Source organism: Oncorhynchus clarkii, chromosome 17 (assembly GCF_045791955.1).
Source record: "Oncorhynchus clarkii lewisi isolate Uvic-CL-2024 chromosome 17, UVic_Ocla_1.0, whole genome shotgun sequence".
In the NCBI taxonomy this organism is placed as follows: domain Eukaryota; kingdom Metazoa; phylum Chordata; class Actinopteri; order Salmoniformes; family Salmonidae; genus Oncorhynchus; species Oncorhynchus clarkii.
Window position 1 is genome coordinate 11058984 of NC_092163.1, and position 18669 is coordinate 11077652.

At 45.0% G+C, this 18669-nt stretch overlaps 2 protein-coding genes across 3 annotated transcripts; one reads left to right on the forward strand and one right to left on the reverse strand.

Annotated features, from left to right (window-relative positions):
- The first annotated feature begins 95 nt into the window (after positions 1–95).
- On the forward strand, positions 96–10112 carry LOC139370252 (probable ATP-dependent RNA helicase DDX17). The gene is made up of 13 exons (XM_071109612.1): positions 96–387; positions 775–934; positions 1033–1129; positions 1544–1677; positions 1945–2010; positions 4022–4163; positions 4435–4595; positions 4879–5051; positions 5308–5418; positions 5673–5734; positions 5868–5927; positions 8348–8581; positions 8800–10112. The coding sequence occupies exons 1-13, from the start codon at positions 332–334 to the stop codon at positions 9336–9338; spliced, it is 1995 nt and encodes a 664-aa protein (XP_070965713.1). The 5' UTR covers positions 96–331; the 3' UTR covers positions 9339–10112.
- LOC139370253 (ADP-ribosylation factor-binding protein GGA1-like) lies at positions 10004–18090 on the reverse strand. 2 transcript variants are annotated; one of them, XM_071109613.1, is made up of 17 exons: positions 18033–18090; positions 17414–17498; positions 17214–17289; positions 16991–17089; positions 16490–16613; positions 15529–15626; positions 15258–15338; positions 14762–14899; positions 14608–14689; positions 14158–14268; positions 13793–13933; positions 13570–13634; positions 13303–13496; positions 12981–13204; positions 12627–12796; positions 12316–12426; positions 10004–12089 (listed from the first exon to the last, which is right to left on the reverse strand). In XM_071109613.1, the coding sequence occupies exons 1-17, from the start codon at positions 18073–18075 to the stop codon at positions 11979–11981; spliced, it is 1953 nt and encodes a 650-aa protein (XP_070965714.1). In that variant the 5' UTR covers positions 18076–18090; the 3' UTR covers positions 10004–11978. The 2 variants fall into 2 exon arrangements, with proteins under 2 accessions (XP_070965714.1, XP_070965715.1); XM_071109614.1 differs by having other exon boundaries at positions 10069–12089; positions 17964–18084.
- Positions 18091–18669: the final 579 nt, after the last annotated feature.

Sequence of the window (18669 nt, forward strand, 5' to 3'; positions counted from 1 at the left end):
GCTACGCCGAATTCTCCATTTGCCCTACGCCCCTTTGACACGAAACGTGCATGTTGCTTATGTGGGGTTACGACCCAAAACCTTACGTTCACAGGGAGGGAGTGACTGGGGGAGTTGACGTGACGTGATGTGAAGCAGCAGCAACTGCAAAACAAAATTCTGTTTTGGCTTGTTCAGTAACTTCAGGGCTCGTCTTACCTTTTAAGTTGTGTTTGTAAGTAAGTGTTTAACTTTATTGCACTTTCCTTATAACATAATCCATTGTAACGGAATTGTAGTATCGAGACTGCACAACACCGTGCATCTCTACAAGCAATTATTTATTGACGACATGAGGGGGAGTTCGTCGTACGGAGACCGAGATAGAGACCGTGGACGAGACAGAGGGTAAGCGGATATTTTCTGCAGCACGTGAAATATAGTTATAGCCACGTAGGAATATCTGTCATAAGTGTGCTTTTTATATGATACGGGGATATATTGGAAAGCTGTTTGACGTTCGTTGAAACACAACTCTCTTGCTGAATGTCTACGTGCACGGGCGTGTCTCAGACTTGTTGCACGGGCTCTGTTCGTGAATGGTAAATAACTCTACTTGCTTGCAACATAGTTATAAGCGGTGCCCCGCCCCACCCCACCCCACCCAGGGAAAATTGCACTAGCTCAAAATAGATTAAAAGGGCCAGGAACCTATTTAGTGACTATGTTGCAGTGTTACTAATCATGGATCGTTCATCCCCTTTTTCATCATTCCTCTCGCTGCATGTTCCATAGGACTCGGTTTGGGTCCAGTAGCTGGGGCGGCCCTCCCCCTATGAAGAAGTTTGGGAACCCTGGAGAACGCCTTCGCAAGAAGAAGTGGGATCTGGACGAGCTGCCCAAGTTTGAGAAGAACTTCTACAACGAGCACCCAGAGCTCCAGCGCATGACTCAGGTACACACACAAACACAATATATACACATGCTCTTAGAAGGATGCTATCCATAGTGTGTCTATTGAGCCTGTTGATTCTCTGTTGTCTGTGTCTGCAGTATGACATAGATGAGTTCCGCAGGAGGAAGGAGATCACAGTCAGAGGTACTGGCTGCCCCAGGGCCATCACCGGCTTCCACCAAGCACAGTTTCCCCGTAAGTAGACAACAGTAGATACCAGTTGACACTTGTTGAACCTATATTATAGCCTGTCCCTTCACCTTTTCAGCAGTCATGACGGTAAAGAGATGAGAATAGGAAGTTGAACCCATTTTAAAGAGTTCTTGGAACACAGCCCAAGCTTACAAAAAACTAACCCCAAAGGCTATTGGGAAGGGGAGGGTAGCTCATGGGTCACATTATTGGGTTTAAAAAAACAACACTCCAGGCCACTCTTGAACGTCAAACTAAATACATAGTATGTTGAAATTATAATGGCCTGCAAATTGATTTTGACAAATCGGTCAAAAATTAATCTGTGTGGCCCTCGGTTGAATTTCAAAAGCCAAAAGGTTTGCCCACCCCTGGCTATAGCTAACTATTCCTTTAATTGTTTCTCTTTGCTGACAGAGTATGTAATGGATGTGCTACTGAGTCAGGACTTCAAGGAGCCCACATCCATCCAGTCACAGGGCTTCCCTCTGGCCCTGAGTGGCAGGGACATGGTGGGCATCGCTCAGACTGGCTCCGGCAAGACCCTGGCAGTAAGGACGCCATGATAATCCAACAACACGCACAGTACCGACAGCTGCAACATCTCTGTCTGTCTTTCTGTCACACACGCGCACACACACACACACACACACACACACCAACAGCTGCAGTATAAAAACACATAAACTCCCAGAGGAACATTTGACAGCTGCAACACACAAAGACATATTGACACATGAGGACCAACGTCCCTGGACTGTCAGATTGGGACATATACCTCATGACCTCATTGTACTATTTGGCGCCTTTTCTTGCAGTATCTGCTTCCTGCCATTGTTCACATCAACCATCAGCCCTATCTAGAGAGGGGAGACGGACCTATTGTGAGTACACAACTGGAAACTGCACACGGTTACTTATTCATATATTTCAGGTCTGTGAGACTGGATTGTTTTGACGCTTTTCTATAGTGTACTTAACTCTGCTGTGTTTAGACTTACCTATGGTATGCTGTAGCTGTATATCATGTGTTATTAAAGGATATACACTACCGTTCAAAAGTTTGGGGTCACTTAGAAATGTCCCTGTTTTTTAAAGAAAATCACATTTTTTGTCCATTTTAAAATAATATCAAATTGATCAGAAATCAATCAAATTTCAATCAAATGTATTCATAAAGCCCTTTTTACATCACCCGATGTCACAAAGTGCTGTAAAGAAACCCAGCCAAAAAACCCAAACAGCAAGTAATGTAGATGTAGAAGCACGGTGGCTAGGAAAAATTCCCTAGAAAGGCAGGAACCTAGGAAGAAACCTAGAGCGGAACCAGGCTCTGAGGGGTGGCCAGCCACTCTTCTGGCTGTGCCGGGTGGATTTTATAACAGAAATACAGTGTAGACATTGTTAATGTTGTAAATGACTATTGTAGCTGGAAATGGGTGATTTGTTTTTTCAATGGAATATCTACATCGGCGTACAGAGGCCCATTATCAGCAACCATCACTCCTGTGTTCCAATACTACGTTGTGTTAGCTAATCCAAGTTTATAATTTTAAAAGGCTAATTGATCATTAGAAAACATTTGTGCAATTATGTTATTGCTTCTGATTATTGCTTCTGATTAAAGAAGCAATTAAAACTGGCCTTCTTTAGACTAGTTGAGTATCTGGAGCATCAGCATTTGTGGGTTTGATTAGACTCAAAATGGCCAGAAACAAAGACTCTTCTGAAAATCGTCAGTCTATTCTTGTTCTGAGAAATGAAGGCAATTCCATGTGAGAAATTGGCAAGAAACTGAAGATCTCGTACAACGCTGTGTACTACTTTCTTCAAAGAACAGCGCACTACCGCTAACCAGAATAGAAAGAGGAGTGGGAGGCCCCGGTGCACAACTGATCAAGAGGACAAGTACATTAGGGTGTCTAGTTTGAGAAACAGACGCCTCACAAGTCCTCAACTGGCAGCTTCATGAAATAGTAACTGCAAAACACAGTGAAGTGGCGACTCCTTGATGCTGGCCTTCTAGGCGGAGTTGCAAAGAAAAATCCATATTTCAGACTGGCCAATAAAAAGAAAAGATTAAGATGGGGGAAAAGAACACAGACTCTGGACAGAGGAACTCTGCCTAGAAGGCAAGCATCCTGGAGTCGCCTCTGTTGACGTTGAGACTGGTGTTTTGCGGGTACTATTTAATGATTCTGCCAGTTGAGGACTTGAGGCGTCTGTTTCTCAAACTAGACACTAATGTACTTGTCCTCTTGCTCAGTTGTGCACCGGGGCCTCCCACTCTTTGTATTCTGGTTAGAGACAATCTGCGCTGTTCTGTGAAGGGAGTAGTACACAGCGTTGTACGATATCTTCAGTTTCTTGGCAATTTCTCGCATGCAATAGCCTTCATTTCTCAGAACAAGAATAGACTGACGAGTTTCAGAAGAAAGGTCTTTGATTCTGGCTATTTTGAGCCTGTAATCAAACCCACAAATGCTTATGCTCCAGATACTCAACTAGTCTAAAAAATGCCAGTTTTATTGCTTCTTTAATCAGACTAACAGATTTCAGCTGTGCTAACATAATTGCAAAAGGGTTTTCTAATGATCAATTAGCCTTTTTAAATTATGAACTTGTATTAGCTAACACATGGTGCCATTGGAACACAGGAGTGATGGTTGCTGATAATGGGCCTCTGTACGCCTATGTAGATATTCCATAAAAAAATATGTTGTTTCCAGCTACGATAGTCATTTACAACATTAACAATGCCTACACTGTATTTCTGATCAATTTGATGTTATTTTGATGGTCAAAAAATGTGCATTTCTTTCAAGAACAAGGACATTTCTAAGTGACCCCAAACGTTAAAACGGTTAGGAAATGTATTGATATCTCTCTCCTCAGTGCCTGGTCCTGGCCCCGACCAGAGAGTTGGCCCAGCAGGTGCAGCAGGTGGCTCATGATTATGGCAAGACCTCCCGCATCAAGAGTACCTGTGTCTATGGAGGAGCACCCAAGGGACCGCAGATACGTGACCTGGAGAGAGGTGAGGAGCTGCGGGTTGAATTAAATGCTGTTACAAGTTACTCACTTACTTACTTATATTGTTTGTGCCTACTACAGACAAGACCTCTCCACTTCTGATGATCTAAAACCTGATTGGCTCCCTGGCCCCAGCTTAGCTTAATTTTCTGCACTCCCCCTTCAGTTACTAGTATTAAGATTGAAAAAGTTACAAGTATTGGAAGTAATCTCACAATTGGTCTCTTCTGCGTCTCTTTTGAAACTGTGACACTTTGCATCCTATGTCCATATAGGTACAGAGATCTGCATCGCCACCCCGGGGCGTCTCATAGACTTCCTGGAGGCAGGGAAGACCAACCTGCGGCGCTGCACCTACCTGGTGCTGGACGAGGCTGACCGCATGCTGGACATGGGCTTCGAACCACAGATACGCAAGATCGTGGACCAGATCCGGGTAAGCCAGGCACATGCTATACTTAGCAAACCGCACACACATCTCCTGGAATTAGGCAATTATTATGACTGTGTAATACATAGCCATTCATGGATTGTTGGGTAGGTAGATGGATACTCCACAGGGTGGTAGATCATCTCTGTCTGTCCAATCTATCTTAATGACAGTTGATATAATATCAATCCATCGCAAATAACTAAATACTCATGTTATAGAATAGAGTAATAGTGTAGTGTCCTCTGAGGAGGAATATCCCCATTACCGTTCTCTCCCTGTGCCCCAGCCGGACCGCCAGACTCTGATGTGGAGTGCCACCTGGCCCAAGGATGTGCGTCAGCTGGCAGAGGACTTCCTGCGGGATTATGTCCAGATCAACGTAGGAGCTCTGGAGCTCAGCGCCAACCACAACATCCTGCAGATAGTAGACGTCTGCATGGAGAACGAGAAGGACAACAAGTTAGTGAGGCCATCCTCCAATGGACAAGATCAATCTCTAGTTTTGCATTCTGTTCATGTCTCCTTTCCTTAATCATCGCTGATCTGGAAGGGATGAAACCAATGTAGTTAAAAGTATTCAGTATTCTTGGTTATGGACAGGAACAGAGTGCCGGATGCTATCTTTTTGTAACGGTGAGAGAATATTAGTCTTGGGATTGTAGTGATTGAGGGATGTTTTCCTAATATCTTTCCTCTGTCTTTTTGTTGATGTCAGGCTGCTCCAGCTGATGGAAGAGATCATGGCTGAGAAGGAGAACAAGACCATCATCTTTGTGGAGACAAAGAAGCGCTGTGACGAGCTCACCCGCAGGATGAGAAGAGATGGGTGAGACGGAGAGAGACTGAGGGAAAGCACAGACTGCAGAAATGGGTTTTAAGTCCTCTTTCAAAGCTATAATACTGACTATGCAAAACAAGAGCCAGTTGTGGTTTCACATGGAGTGTGTGTTGGGCTTCTTAGTCAGATAAGAGTGTAGAGAAATTGTCTTAACTGTTCTTACAACTGCCTGCCTTATCACGTCCTGTTCTGCTGTCTAAGCTGTCTGTCCCATGGCAACATTGTTGTGGTGTGTTTTCTAGGTGGCCAGCCATGTGTATCCATGGGGACAAGAGCCAGCCAGAGAGAGACTGGGTTCTGACAGGTAGGTCACATTTCACGGCCATGCTTTAGTCTGGTTTTGGTGAAATGTGTTTCAGTATGGGGGTTTTCTTTCGTTTTTTTGTTTCCTTTTTCAGTCTTCTACCTAACACCTTTGATTTTGTCTGAACTTTCAGAATTCCGTAGCGGCAAAGCCCCTATCCTCATCGCCACTGACGTGGCGTCTCGCGGTCTGGGTATGTCTTCTCAACATGGAATACACACACTCACGTGTTCACACTTACACTCCTACAGAGCACAACATACAGATTCAAAACGTATACACACTCTCTAACACACACAAACAAAAACATTTTCAGAGAAAAACACACACAATTAATAAATGTGATTTTTGTTGTTGCATAATTTCCCATCCCGTTTTCCAGGTTTAAGATTTGTAACGACAAAATCATACAGTTGTCTGCAAACATGTAATAGCGGTGTTATTGAACCTGTAAACAACAACGGAAAATCGGTCAGCACTCTTTCTACAGCATGACCTCTGTCAATGACTTTCTGAAGGAAAGTAGAAGCACCAGTAGCCTGACAATCCCCCAGGCCTTCAACTCCACAATGTTTTACAGTCTGTTTCTTGTTACTGCAGTCCAAAACGTCCTTTGACCGGGGCACTCTGGCGCGCTGCCTAAATGGGGGTGTGATGGGGGGGGGACAGATGTCCCCGTGCTCGCCCCAATACCCTCCTCTCATGTCTCCTAATGATGTAACCCAAAACACGAAGGAAAACATCCCAAATATTCAGTATTATATGTTTGATTATTCCTCTGTTTACATCATTCATAGTACTGTATTTTTTCTACAGGTATTTTCTAGGTAGGGTGTGTCATCTAAGTGAAATCGACAGTCAGTTCTCCCCATGCCCACCGTGAAACTTGTACAGAAGTGCCCTATTCCACCTCCCTAACTAAATAGGTTAAACCTGGAATCTGAGAAGGGGAAGTAGACATGTTGGTTTTGCCAAGCTACCTATGACTGTGTCTTTGTTCTTTTTCTCTCCCCCTCAGGGTTGTGCAGCACAAGGCAGCTCCAGCACATGCTGGTGTCAGACAGTACTGGGGCTGCCCTCAGTAACGTTAGCAGCTAGCCAGGGGCTTGTCTAGTTATCAGAAGGATTCATCCCCCCCATTCTCCTCCTTCTCTGGTTCCTAAACACCCCCATAGACTCCCATCATAGACTGAGGGTATGTGATTCCAGCGAGCTCTCCTTGGGATCAACCTGAGGTGCCTGTCTGTCCCTCCGCCCGTCCGTCCAAAAGGCAGACAGACAGGGAGAGTTAGGAGCTCGGCTGGATCGAGTCCTGGTCGATTTGCGGAGGTCCTGCAACTCGGCGAGAGAGCAACAGAACCGGCCGTTGGGGGGGGGGGGGGGGGGTTTAGCGGTTCTGCTCCTGTCCGACATTGCTGGTGTATGCGAAGGGTGAGGGGGAAACGGGGGGCTAGTTTGGGCCCCCTCCTCTCTCCCTCCCCCCCAGCGCCTCCAAGCGAACCAGGACAGGACAGGGGGTGACTGACTACCCTTGTAAAACAACTCTAAAGGGGTAAGTACCTCAACACCCCCTTTCCTACTACACCTTCCACGACCTCCCCAGTCGCATCAACTCATTCAGGTAGTTTCATCGATCCATATTGAAGTCAGTCACAGAAAGGTATTTGTTGAAGGAATTGTGTTGAACTCTATCCTCCAACATGTACTCCATCACATTTTCTCTTGGTGGAAACATATATTAAGGTTTGGCAGGTTCTGTGAGTAGTAAAATGGCCTCCCTCTGTTACCATGGAAAACAGAGGGGAAAGGTCCAAGGAGATGCTTTGTTTTCGGACCAACCCAGCAGTGTTCAGAGCTTCTGTAATGAGAAACAGACTTTTTTGTCCTTCTACTGTCATTTCAACATCCGAATTTAAAAGAAACATTGGAAACACTTTTTACTCTTCTGGTCTGATCGTGTTGACAGTGTACTGTCACTCATTTCTCCATATTCTTCTCATACCATTTCTCAGCAGAGAACATGTTACCATGGTAGAACTAAATGTTCTGAATGGTTATACTATTATGTAAGATTGCGTAAACTGTGCATTGGTGAAGGTCCAGACAGAGAATGTCACATCATCATCTCTACTGAAGCCTTCCTAATGCTGAGTGGTTCTCTCTTGTCACATTCTGATGGGGTTTACCACTAAACCTCTAGGCCTCCAGTCAAGATATTTTGACCCGAAACGGAATAACTTTCAAAGGTTTTACTTCAAGAATTAACACTTTTATTCTACTTCAATTTGGATACATGTATATTTATTCTTCTGTTATTATTGGACAGGTAAGTGGTAATCAATATTTATACAATATTAATTAGAAATGGATTTCTAAATAATCATCCACTTTTCTCTCATAGCTTTGGTGTTGTTTGAATACCATCTGTCTTCTTTCTCACTGTACAAACATCTCTCAAACCCTCCTCATCTCACCCTCCTCTCCCTCCAAACCCTCCTCATCTCACCCTCCAAACCCTCCTCTCATCTCACCCTCCTAACCCTCCTCTCTCATCTCTCCCTCCTCACCCATCATCTTCCTCTCCCACCTCTCAAAACCACTTTTCCCCCAAAGACGTGGAGGATATCAAGTTTGTCATCAACTATGACTACCCCAACTCGTCTGAGGACTACGTGCACAGGATCGGCCGTACAGCCCGCAGCACCAACAAGGGCACGGCCTACACCTTCTTCACCCCGGGTAACCTGCGCCAGGCCAGGGACCTGGTCCGAGTCCTGGAGGAGGCCCGGCAGGCCATCAATCCCAAACTGCTGCAGCTGGTTAACTCTGGACATGGGGGAGGAGGTGGTGAGACTGGCTTGATTCACACTATAGGGTCAACCCGAACCATACTATGCTGGCTCAATTGAGGAATGGGTGTTATTCTATTCTATCACCTTTACCATCTCACATCCAAACATAAACTACACATTCTGTGTAACCAATGATGTTTGACATTCTTAAACTAAAATATTTCAGCTTATATTATGACATTCTAATCCTCCTATGTGAATTTTCTTCTCCAGGTGGCAGGATGCGTTACCGTGGCGGCGGCTCCAGCGCCAACAACCCCAACATGATGTTCCAGGACGTGTGTGAGCGTCGCATGCGCTCCGTCAGCGGGGGCAACAAGCCAGACAGCCGCGGCAGCAGTTTTAGCCGGGACGGGCGCAGTGGCGGGGGTCGGGACGGAGACCCTAGGTCCTCATCCTCTTCCTCCAACAGGGACCGAAGCAGGGTCAGCCGGGGGAGTTACGGCTCCGGGGGGGCCGACCAATACCAGAGCTATGGTGGTGGTGGTGGTGGTGGTGGTACCCAGTACAGCTCCAGGGCTGGGGGAGCAGCTAATGGGGCCCATAGGGGTAGTAGTGGTGGGGGCCAGAATCAGTCCAGTCAGCCCCAGGGTGTGTTCGGTCCAGCTCCTCCACCTGCAGCAGGGCCCAAGCCCCTCATGGCCCAGCTGATGGCCCCGCCACAGCCCCCTCTTATGAGCTTCATAGGGCAGCCTCCGTACCCCTTTGCTCCTCCCCCGCCGCCACCTCCTACACCCCCACCCAGGAAGTAGAATTACAATACAGTCATGGTGCTTGGAATCCAAATCACCATGGTCTTCGAACCCCAGTGTTTATCAGTGTGTAACTGTAACGTTACTCCCCTGAAAGGGTGTTTAGAGTTGCCATCCTGCCCTTACCTACCATGGTAAGAAGGCATAAGTCAAGAGATTTGAGGTAAGGACAAACATATAGCTACATGTTTTTGTACTTGTTTGTTTCGCGATGATTTTAACTACATCTGAAAATATATAGTACTCCTGCATGATACACTTTTCGCTTTTCATGTGTTCAAGAGTAGTCCGTGCGTGGCCAGAAAAGGATATTCTGAATCTGAAGCTGTGACTCTTTGGTATTAATTGGCACGACAGTTGATATTTCCATTTGCGATTTACTCTAAATGGTGAGGTTCTAGTCCTTTAGTAACAAATGCTAAAATGTGATATTTCTTTGTTGCCATGTAGAACTCTGTCAGCTATGCTTTCTACTTCTCTTTTGGGGAAGTGAATGTTGCATTATATCATTCTCTATTATTCTATAACTTTTTCTATAAACTGTTTAGAAACTGTATGGCTATACCATTTTCTTCAGATTCATATTAAAACTATATCAGGAGAATTTGGGAATGATAATCACAGACACGTGTCATAATCCCATCAGTCAGCACATTGAGTGTTGCTTTGTGAATGTTTAATCAACATTTTATTGGAAAGAGGTAATTCATACTTATGTTATTTTTCTACATTGCTTTATTTCACAGGATTTCAATAAAGTTTCTGAAACCAAAATCCTTGTAATTGTTGTACGGAGTACAGGATAGGTAAGCATGAGTGAACGTTCATTGACAACCACCAATAGACAAAAGTCAGTTTAAACCCCCGAGAAAAATAATAACTTTATTTCCCTTAAATACATATTTGCACTACATTCTCACCATTCCCCCATCAATATTTATTTGCTCTCTTTAATTATACTTTTTTTTGGCAAATGTACATAATTGCAGAACCATTATTATTTACAAAGTCAGAGCAGGGAATAGGTAGCCTGAGTCCCAGATCTGTTTGGGCTGTTTTACCAGCTCCTACAGTCATTGAGTTCACAAGACAGCACAAACAGATCTGGGACGCAGGCTAGGGAATAAAGGCAGGGAGGTGGAATGTGGAGGGGAGCTGCAGAATGGTGTGAGAGATGCAGCTGCTGCATGGTTGGGCCACTGGTATCTGCAATAGACAGGTGGGGCTGCTGGCTTTACTTCTAGCCAAGCACTAACATGGTACCTGATCTTAGTCTTCTATAAATAATTTTATTGGTTGAATCGGGTGTGGTACTACTTGACTGGAGCGGATATGATTGGTCGCCCCTAGATTGAACGGACGCATCATCAATGACCATATTCGTTTCACATCTCACACCAAAGGAAGCATAACCAAATTTCATAAGAAAATCAGTAGTCCAACTCCGAAACGGGGGAAAAAAATTGACAACCAAATTAGCATTGGTATGTAAAAAATAAATACCAAGATACATAAAGAACAAACTCTCAGCTTTAGGCACATATGGCAGATTTAAACGGTGTCAGCACTGACAACTCAGTACTGAACTAACGCCTCTCCCTTTGGGTCAACGTCAACAGCTGAAGGTGGAACAGAGGACAGCAAATGAGGGAATCATATTCATGTGCAAAACCAAACTAACAGGAAGTGCATGCATCGTGTAGTGGAATGAAATCACTTAAAGGGGGGGGGGGGGGGGCAACATACTGCTGTTTAGATCAAAATCAAAACATAAAACAATATGATATGTGATTTCAATAGAATGGATAAAAGCATCATAGATTGGATATTCCTTCACAGAAGATTGGACAGGACATACATTTGTTACAGCTTCCGACACCTACTGCCCAACTTACATAACAGTCACAGACCCAACTGGTCTTACACCGTACAAATAATAGAAAATAATACAATACTTTAGGACTACACTATTTGAGTGTCATATTTTGTGCAGAATAATGCTATCAGGCGTAGCCTGAGAGAAACCGTTCCACACACATTCAGTTTAAAAGGCTTCGACTTCTCACAGCAATGATTTGTTTTGGACAGATCACGTGAGGTGGTTATTATACAGTAATGCATTGGGGACTAAGGGCTGATTGTAGTACAGTCAATGGAATGAAGAAAAACACAAAATGGAGTATGAAAGATGACAACATGGGGTGGGGGATCATGGCTGGGACACATGGATGGCATAAGGGAGAAACTGCCCACAAATAACTTATCTAGCATCCACTTTCCCTGCCGATAATCAATCCATAACAAATGGGAAGACATAAGGGCTCGGACACACCAATAGCGTTTACCTGCCGAGTGTACTTAGCACCTCTGAACAGAGAACCGGAGGTAATTTGAAAACTGAGTGCAAACCGATTTTACATGTAGAATTACGTGAAAAAGTCGGTAGTCAGATGTCAACAGCACACATTTGGTGTGACCCTTAAGGGAGAAAATGATCCCAAATAACAGGTCTAAGACCAGATTTCCCGTAACCATCACAATGTAAAAACACCATCATTCCCTGGACCAGTGCCTGGGGGGACCTTCAACCTACACCTAATGGAAGCAGCGGATCAGGTGACAGGAAGTTGATCAGTCCCACTAAAGGTTCCCCCAGGTATCTGGAGGGGGGAACTGTTCTACATCGCCGGATTCGTCATGTGATTCTTCTCCCAGGTCAAATGTGAGCTTGTATCGCAACCGGACCATCTCCTGAAAGAAAGAACAGAACCATGTTAAGCTACAGGAAAGGGGACAGATCAACATGATTTCTGCTTGCACATGTTTAAGTTCTGTTGCCACGGTGACAGTTTGTCATCTCAGGGCTTTTCACAGCTACAAATGAGATGCTGACTGGGCAGTTTCTTTTAAATGAGCATAGGTTAAACACCTTGGAAAGAAGGCGGGAGGAGTCTCTGTGTGTGTGTGTGTGTAGTACCTTGTGAGGATTGGCCAGCAGTAGGACCTGTGTGATGGCGGCTGGGGGTAAGATGGGGTTGAAGGCTGGAAGCTCAGTTCCTGAAGGAGGCTGTAGTTTCACCTTCATCACCTAGAAATAGACAGGAGGAGAAACACATTACACTCAAACTACAGTCACAACTCAGCGCACATAGGTTACCGCAGAACACACCTAATCAGACAGAGTGGAAATTAGGGACAAACAAATGATAGAGGTAGAAGATGGATCACCAAGGCAAATTAGAGAGAGGGGGGAGGGGTTTAGTGAGAGATGACAGAGACAGGACCAACCTTGGGTACTGCAGACTGGAAGCGGATGTTGGTGACTGGTATGGGTGCGGAGGACAACATGGAAATTATCACTACCAGCACGTCCGGCCGAGAGGGAGGAGAGTCACGGGCAAAGTGGAACAGCACCCGCAAACTGTGCTTGTCAAATACAGTCACTGGTAACAAGCTGCCTAGAGGACAGACAGAGGCTTAGGGTTAGTTCATGCCCAGCCATCACCATGTCTGGAGGTATGTTGCAACACAGGTAATGGCTGGGTATGTTATAGTTATTATTTGGAGTCTGGTTTGGTATTTTTCTTGCTAACGTTCAAAACAACCATACAGTAATACAGATTGATCAGACAATTGGCTTACTTGGCTTGATTGATTCCAAGGGCACAGTCACGTTAGCTAAGGAGATGTCGTTCTGGGGGGCTGGGGTAGGAGGCCCGGGGCTGGGCAGGGAGTCTAGGAGAGACCCAGGCTGCTCAGAGGGGAAGGCCAGGACAGGGCTGGGGGTGGAGGTGCTAGTAGTGTTGGTACTGGACTTGGTCTGGAGGTCTCGCAGGGTGGGTCTGGACTGGGGCTGCAGTTTATCCCTGTGAGAGGGAGAGAGAGCAAGGGGTCAGCTTTTTTAAGAGAAAACAAGTGTTTACGTTACAGATTAGCAGCTGCCTCTCTGGCTTGCAGTGTTTACCAATTGACGTGCTGCGTCCCCGGGGGTAGGGACTGATGCAGCAGGGTCTTGCCCAGCAGGTCTAACTCATCCAGGGCTTTAGGGGAAGCAGCGGGGGCCCCCCCTGATGGAGCCTGGGGGATAGGGGTCACGGACGGTAGCAACACTGTTGCAGTAGGCACCGCTGGGACGACTGGCTCTACACTGTCAGAACACTGCGCAGAAAAACACTGTGTTAGGGACATTTTGTGTGTGTGCGCATGAGTCATATGCTGACAACTCTCTCACCTGAAAGGAGTTCCAGTCTCCCGACTGAGGGGTGTGGGTAGAGTTGGGCGTTACGTCATTGAGTCCTGAGTGAAAACAACGATAGAAAGAGGCTGTCGACACGAACCGAGAGGGAACACGATGCATAACCACAGTTGGACGAGTCATGGCAAGTTGGAAAATAATTGGGCAATTTAATAAGAGTAAACAAGCTAGCGAAACGACATTCAGAACTGCTGCTTACCTAGTGACATGAGCTCATCATCTAGCAGGCTGATACCCAGTTCTTGTGACGGGGTCTGTAGTGAGGGGGTGTCTGGGTAGGAGGGAAGTCCAGTGGGCGAGGTGTCTAACCCTGTCAGGTCTAGGAGGGCTGTGCTACTTCCTGTGGAGAGATCAAACGTCAGTCTTTGTGATCAAATGTTTTGAAACTACTGAACAAAACACATCTGTGAAAGTGAACAGGGAAACAACCTGGTTGATTATGCTGGATGTCCTGAGGTTCAGTCTGTGCATGTGTGAACATGATGGGAGTGTGTAGAACAGTGTGTCTGCCCCTCAGATGCCAGCAAGTTCAGGTCGTGACCCTACAGAGGTCCTCGCTCTCACCTGGTAGTATGGGCATGGCTGTGCTGTCTCCGTTCACCTCTTCTCCCTTCACCAGCTGTCTGTACAGGTTGATGACCTGAGTCAGGCTGTCGTTGGCCTGCAGGATGTCAGCTGGCGTAACAGAGACGTACACAGAGGTGAGCTATGCAATGCGTCGATACAGAACACTACATAACCATATAGTACTGTCTAACAACCGTATAGAGGATGCATCACTCTTCAGCCATTTTGAATCATGCCTCTTGTATTGATCACACTATATGTATAAAACAAAGAAGGCCCGCACACTGTTAAGGCTCCCAATTCACTGCTTTATTGACAACGTTTCGATCCAAAACGGGCCTTCTTGTTCTATACCAGTATTCTTTATTAGCCCAGCACCTATGTTTTTAAGAATGTGCGTATGACCAAACTTTTCTATCACACTATATGGAAACATAAGATTCTCACCCAAGGCCTCATCGTTGTCCTCTGTGTCGCTAGCCAATCGGAACAAAGTAGGCCTCATCTTTTCACAGCTCTGGTATAGGTCCTGCAAACACAAACACATTTAGAAATAGCCCATTGCACACACACACCTCTAGTGGTGTTGCTCTGTGCTAACCTTGATGAGTTCCTGATTGCTCTGGGAGCTGCTCTCCTTGCTATAGTCTCCCAGTAGCTGGGTCAGCAGGCCCACACTCTCCTTCACCTCCTGGATGGCGTTCACACGCTTAGACACCTTCTCCATTCGCTTCTGGTCCTGGGAGGACCGTAACAGAACACACACACTCAGAACACTGCAATCAAATAAAAACTTTATCCCATAAAATAAAAGCTGGAGCGCTCTGAAGTCTGCATAGGTTATTTTATTGCAGGCATATACAGTACAATTATGAGAGCAGTTGTAGGGATAGTAGATCACAATCGTGAGGGAGTTCAGAATTCAATCCATAAAAATCATTAGAAGTGCTTTGACGATATGAAGGGCTCGCTGTTTACTTAGCGTACGAGTAATAAATCGACTGCGTTGTGAATGCAATAGGCCTATATGCATTGATTGACTCCCACCCAAACAAACACACAATCACGCAGACAGGAGTAAAAAGAGTAGGACACACCTCCTGCACCATTTCCTTAATGAGTTTGTTTGCTGCTCTTAGATCTTCAGGGTGAGTGCTATTCAAAAGCCGAGACAGCATCTACAAAGGAAGGGAGGGAAGAGGAAGGAAAAGAGTGGAAAACAGGAGGAGAGAGGTAAAAGAGGGAGAGCAGGCCATTAGGGAATACATGAAAATTACAGTGGAAGAATGGAAAGACATCAATTCAAAACGTCCACTAATGTCATCTCTATTGACAAAACTCAAGGGGCTGCTTCATTGTCATCTTTACCTTGGACTTCTCCTCATCCTCAAAGATGACGCTCTTAGTTCTGGGCGGAGGGGGTGGGAGGGGCTCATCAGGAAGTACCGGGTCCTGCTTCACAATGCCTGGAAGAGAGCAGGGAATCCCATCCATGTCACATGAATAAACAGCCTGTCACCGGCACTCCCTACAGTACATCATGTATATACCGTAGGTTTCCGGCATGTTGGTAATAACATTGTTTTCCCCATGAAGTTATTGTAAACACAAGCAGCGTAACCAACGGATTTAGGGCCAGGCTAAGAAATATTGTTGGCTGTCACTCCCTGGAGCAAAACACTTAATTACATAGTGCTCAAGTTATCTTCCATCATACTAAACAAACAGCCATACTAAACAAACAGTTTCTCTCTCTCAATTAGACAGACTAAGTGAAAAAAAATAATCATTCTGGATGCAGACTCAGGAGTTTCAATATGATTTTGTCTTATGTTGGTGCATAAACTATAAAAAGAAGAAGTGAGATTGACATGGGGCGGCAGGGTAGCCTAGTGGTTAGAGCGTTGGACTAGTAAACGAAACGTTGCAAGTTCATATCCCCGAGCTGACAAGGTACAAATCTGACGTTCTGCCCCTGAACAGGCAGTTAACACACTGTTCCTAGGCCGTCATTGAAAATAAGAATTTGTTCTTAACTGACTTGCCTAGTTAAATAAAGGTCGGGAAAAAATAATATGGACAAAATACTATTTATATCAGGATCACACGTTAGGGGAACATACAGATCACTCATTGTATTTTTTTGTTAACTCCTGAAATGATCATACAGTTACAGTACTGTAATAAATCATATGATTTAGCCATATTCCTCATCCTGAAGTTCCATCATAGTGAAAACAATGAGAGTTGATAGAAAAGGATCATCACAGAGAGAACGTTTTATTTGACTCCTATTCTTTCTAGGTGTGTCATCACTATTAAAGCTCACCTTGTTTCTTCAGCATCTGGTAGGCGTCTGCTATCTTGGGCTCGTCAGGCAGACCCACCGTCCAACTGAACATCACCTCCAGAACCTTCTTCTTCACTGGCTCTGGGGCCCGAGTACCCAGGTACTGCACAGGAGACGAGATTTAGGAACATCAAAAACAGACAGAATGGAATACTGTGTTTTGTTTGTTTATAAAAAAGGGGTCGAGTTACATAAAGGATTGTTCCATTTGATTTCAATCAATAGTTGTCCGCACCCTTTTAGATTTGACCAAAACTTTCCATACATATTTGCCCATGGTAGAAGGTAGAAGTGGTCAGAAGGTAACTTATTGGACCAAAATGTCAAAACATTCAGGTGCTCAAAATTGACCCATTTTGCATACCCCACTTCAACCATGGGAAAATATGTATGGGATGTTTCATTCAGATCAAAACAGATGCAGTCAAAAAGTGATTTCATTCAAATGGAACCCTAAAGAAATAGCCCTCCAGACAGTACCTTAGGTGAGACCACCTTGATGAGCTCGTTGAGGAAGCGGAATTTGCCCACTTCATTGTGGAACCTCTTCCCACAGTTCTTCATGCACATCTCTAGGACCTAGGGACACATATATGTTATGATACTGCTGGTGGTGGGATCACTTACAATAAGCATATTCTGGCTAATGGAGATGTCAGTGAGCATGTCAAACAATACGTTACCCTGATAACGGTAAACTCACCATTAGTGCTTGCATGGCCTCCCATTCTTGGGGTGACTGGATCTTATGGGCCAAAAGTCTGGTAGCCAGTTGAGGACTAGGGGGGAGGGAGGGGACATCAAATAAGAGTACCTGTATGGTTTGCCATATGTTTAAACATGTTGAGGTACTAACTGACAAAGCAAGCCTATGACCATTCTCCACATGTTGGTCCTTCTTACCCTTCAGGCTCATTGTTGAGCTGTTCACAGAAGCCCTGGATACTGTCCCAGTCCGCCTCCTTGTTCAGAGGGTTGGTGGCTTTGTCTGGGGAGAATAAAAGCAAATTCCAGAACCTGGGGCTTATCAACATTTTCAAGGGTTTCTCGCTACCCTAGAACCAAATGCACAAAGAAAGTTTTCGTGTTTACTTGCTGCAAACGTTAGCAGAATGACTCCTCCCCAATTTATTTGCCCATTGACACTTAGCCACTGGATAATGTGGCTATTTAGCTTAGCCAGTCTGATTCACCAGTTTCAAAGTCGGACTTTGTTGTATTTGTAACACATTGCGTATTAAGAACACCTAAAATAAACGATATTCGTGCTTGTCAATGCATTATTCTGCGTAAACAATACAGGGGTGAGGTCTGTTTTTGTTCCGACCTTAGTAGCGCTACGTATAGCACACTAGCTAGCACTTTGGATAAAGCATCATCATCACTGTGACGTTCGTCCACTGCACATACAACAATTATACTCATAACACTACAACTACAGGGCATTCTCTACCTCAGTTTTCTGAAAGTAAATTGGTCACGTATTGAGTCGTTATAGCAGTAAAAGCATCGTATGACTCACTGACGCGAGACTCCAAGCTCTCCTCCTCTGGCGGCGCCGCCATTTTCGGGGATTCCGATTATCTGGCAGCTATCGCGTTACTTTGCCAGTCTCATGCAACGACGTGGGTGTCATCATATCAAGCCATTCTTGGTAGTCCCTCTACTACACGGTTGTCAAGGATAAAAACTGAGGTGCGTGATGATGCATTTTATGACCGAAATCATCTTGCACCAAAAGACTCCATGTCAAGTCATACTTTCCTCTTTTGTTGATATTTCTTAATATAAAATAAAACAATGTCAAGTCATACTGCCACATGTCAGCCCAAGACCTGCTGCTCTCATCCAAATACACAGACACCATAACTCTATGTTATGTACGATCATCTCATCTTCCATGATTGATATTCCAGGATGTTTATGTCACTTTTCTACACAGATACCACGAAAAGGCACAAAGTTCTATGTTTCGTCGTCACATGTAAAGGCTCCATCGGGAGAGAGACAGATACATTGCGATAGAAACACACCCAGTAGGCTAAAGCCTTCTGGCAGTTGCCCATGGTATATTTGTTTTTTTTTAATGACTGATATACCTGATCCTTCTCTGTCTCCACAAAGTGTGTTCTCAACCCCCAACCATTGATGACAAGCCT